This window comes from Muscardinus avellanarius (assembly GCF_963383645.1).
Source record: "Muscardinus avellanarius genome assembly, chromosome: 6".
Taxonomy (NCBI): domain Eukaryota; kingdom Metazoa; phylum Chordata; class Mammalia; order Rodentia; family Gliridae; genus Muscardinus; species Muscardinus avellanarius.
The window spans coordinates 105,693,435-105,696,738 of NC_137791.1; the positions used below are offsets into that span (position 1 = coordinate 105,693,435).

The window sequence follows — 3,304 nt, forward strand, 5'->3', positions numbered from 1 at the left end:
CCCAGGGGCATTCTGCCTCTGAGCTATACTCCCAGATCTATTTTATTTTTTCTTTTTGAAACAGGGTCTCTCCAAATTGCAGAGGGCCTCTCTAAGTTGCTAAGGCTGACCACAAACCTGCAATCCTCCTGCCTCGGGCTCCAAAGTACTAGATTTACAGGCCTGCAGCACCAGGCCTGGCTACAATATTGACTTGAAGTTAAAAGTCAAAAAGTACCAGCAACCTAACCCCTAAACCACCTATGAAAAACAAACTAGCTCGAAAGAACACTGGAGTGAGTTGCAGGGGGCTTATTGATTTCTCCCTGGATGTCAAACGCCTGCTAATCTGCTTTTGCTATGATCAAAACAGTCATCACGGACACCATGATGAAGAAGACCCACATGAAGAACCGGTCGATGACCTTGGCCACCTTCTTCCACTCGCCGCCCTTGGAGGTGGTGGCCCTGTGGTCTTTGAGGCACTTGGCGATGTACTCGATGTTTCTCACCAGCACCTCGTACCGCGCACAGTAGCCGGCAGCATCCGGCGGGGTCTCGCCCCGGCGCCCCAGGTCATTCTTCGGGAGCCTGTTCGGGTCCTTCTTCCGGGAGAGGGCTCTGCTCCTGGAAGTGTTCAGGTTCGACTCTGGGAGTTGGCCGTACACCTTGGCGAGGTGGACCCGCCCCTGCCCGTGGCGTGGGCTGAGGCAGCTCTCCCCCACGTCGTAGACAAACAGGAGCCTGGCCATGTACTTGAGGATGACCACCCGGGCCCAGCGTGGCACTGGCCGGGCCTCGGCCCCGCAGAAGTGGACGTTCATCACCATGATGGTCAGGGCGGTGGAGGCTGTGATTAGGGCCATTGTAGCGATGTAGTATTTGCCTGGTGAAAAGAACAGCAGCCAAGTCAGCTTGGACACGCCCTCCTAGCTGCCAACAAACAAACACGTGTGTGTGTGTGTGTGTGTGTGTGTGTGTGTGTGTGTGTGTGCATGCTGGGGTGTTCTACCTCTGAGCTACACCTCCCCAGCCCTATTTTATTTTTTATTTTGAAACAGGGTCTCGCTGAATTACAGAAGGCTTCATTAAATTGCTGAGGCTGGCCATGAACCTGCCATCCTCCTATCTCAGCCCCCCAAATACTGCGATTACAAGCATGTGCCACCACGCCCAACTAACAAACACTTTTTCTAAGGAAGTGATCTACTCTAGTGGTCACTAGTGTAGGCTTTTGAATTAGACTTTTTGGGTTCAAATCCAAGCTTTGTCACTCATTAGACTTGTAACCTAGAGTAATACATACCCCTGTTAAGCTTCAGATTCTGGCTGTGTAAAATGAGTGTAATAATAGTTTCTAACTAGCTGGGTGTGCTGGCACATGCCTGTAACCCCAGTCCTTGGGAGGCTAAGACAGGAGGCTCAAAGATTCAAAGGCCAGCCTCAGCAATTTAGTAAGGCCTTCAGTAACTTATTGAGACACTGTTTCAACAAAAAAAAATTAAAATTGCTGGAGATGTACCCCAGAGATAGAACTCCCCTGGGTTCAATCCCCGATACCAAAAAAAGAAAAAGAAAAAATAATATCTAACTCACAAAAATATGGTAAGGCTTAATAAAAACGCTCTCTCGGCATCTGCAAAAAATGATGCATGTAACATTTTCAGCACCGTTTTTGGCTCCAGGTTAAAAGGTTTGCAAATGTGTGCTGACATCATGATGTGAAAATATTTCCATTTTCAACATCAAGCAGTTAACGAACTTGACAGTTCTTATACTTGTCTTCAGACCTTATTAATATGGAAGAAAATTACTATTGGGTAAGAAAGAAAATAGTTCTTAGACTTGGCTTCAGACCTTGTTAAAATATGATTGCATAGCTGGGCATGGTAGTGCATGCTTGTAATCCCAGCATTCAGGAGGCTGAGACTGGAGGATCATGGTTCACAGACAGCCTCGGCTACTTAGTGAGGCCTTTGCAACTTAGTGAGACCCTGTTTCAAAATAAAAATAGGGCTGGGGAGTAGCTTAGAAGTTGAATGCCGAGTTCCATCCCCAGACCCACACACACACAAAAAAGAATATGATCGCATAAAGCAAATTTGTATGAAAAAGGGAAATAAAGGAAGAAAACAATAAAGATAAGAGCACATATTTATCAAATATGGGACAAAAATACTAAGAATATGGACAGAATCAAAGGCAAGCTTTTGAAAAGAGTAATAAATCTGGGAATGGTGTTACCTGCCTGTACTGTAGTCCTAGCTACTCAGAAAGCAGGAAGCTCACTGAGCCCAGGAGGAAAGAAAGAAAGAAAGAAAGAAAGAAAGAGGAGAAAGAGAGAGGGAGAGAGAGAGAGAGAGAAAGAAGAGGAGAAAGACCTTCAATAAGGCCACTCACAGAACAGAAAATGCAAAAAAATACAGATTCAGAAAAATAAAATAATATTATATTTGATAATCTAGATGAGATTTCTATAAAATATTGGATGTCAAAGTAACACTTGAATATAAATGGAAATAAATCAAATACCTCTTTTCCCCATAAAGAAAGTTTCCAGGTCTCCAAAAGAATTTATAAGCGAGCTTTATCAAACTACCAAGGAACAGAAATTCATTTCTAATGCAAGTCATTCCAGAAATATAAAAAGAGAGATAACTTCATTTTATAAAGTCAATTTAACCTGGATTTTAAAAGTGGTAAGAAAAGATATATGAAAGCCATTTTGCTTAGAGATACGTTTGAAGAGTTCTACATAAATATTGGCTAACTGAATCCTATAGTGTCTTCAAATAATATATCATAACAAAGGAGTTTAGTCCAGAAATAAAAAGAATTCCAACCTCAGAAAACCCATTAATGCAACTTATTACACTAATGATTGAAAGAGAAAACTCATGACTATCTCAATAGATGAAGACAAAGCATTTGATAATGTTTATCATCCATTTATTTATTATTTGATAAAAATCCCAGATTAACAATAAAAGGGAGTACTTTCTCAGTAAGGTAAAGACCACAGCTCCGAAACATCCATCAGATACTACATTTAATGCAGAAAATATATATTTCTATATGATTTCTACATTTCTGTGCATACTTTCTCTCTCTCTCTCTTTTTTTTTTTTTTTTTTTTAGGTACTGAGGATTGAGCCTAGGGGTTCTCTACCACTGATTTATATCCCTAGCCTTCTATTTTTTACTTTGATACAGAACATCACTAAGTTACCTAGGCTGGCTTCAGACTTACAGTCCCCCTGCCTCAGCCTCCCAAGCAGCTGGAATTACAGGCATGTGCCACCACACCTAGCTGTGTACACTCTTT

The 3,304-nt window shown here is 42.3% G+C and overlaps 1 protein-coding gene across 1 annotated transcript in view; it reads right to left on the bottom strand.

Annotated features, from left to right (window-relative positions):
- Window positions 1–323: 323 nt before the first annotated feature.
- The window catches only part of CHRNA9 (cholinergic receptor nicotinic alpha 9 subunit), a gene marked incomplete at both ends in the record, with an annotated part of 11,367 nt that continues 8,386 nt past the window's right edge, over window positions 324–3,304 (bottom strand). The window contains one exon of the mRNA XM_080697068.1: window positions 324–865. Within this exon, the coding sequence (XP_080553194.1) occupies window positions 324–865 (542 nt within the window). The remainder of the gene's footprint in view (window positions 866–3,304) is intronic.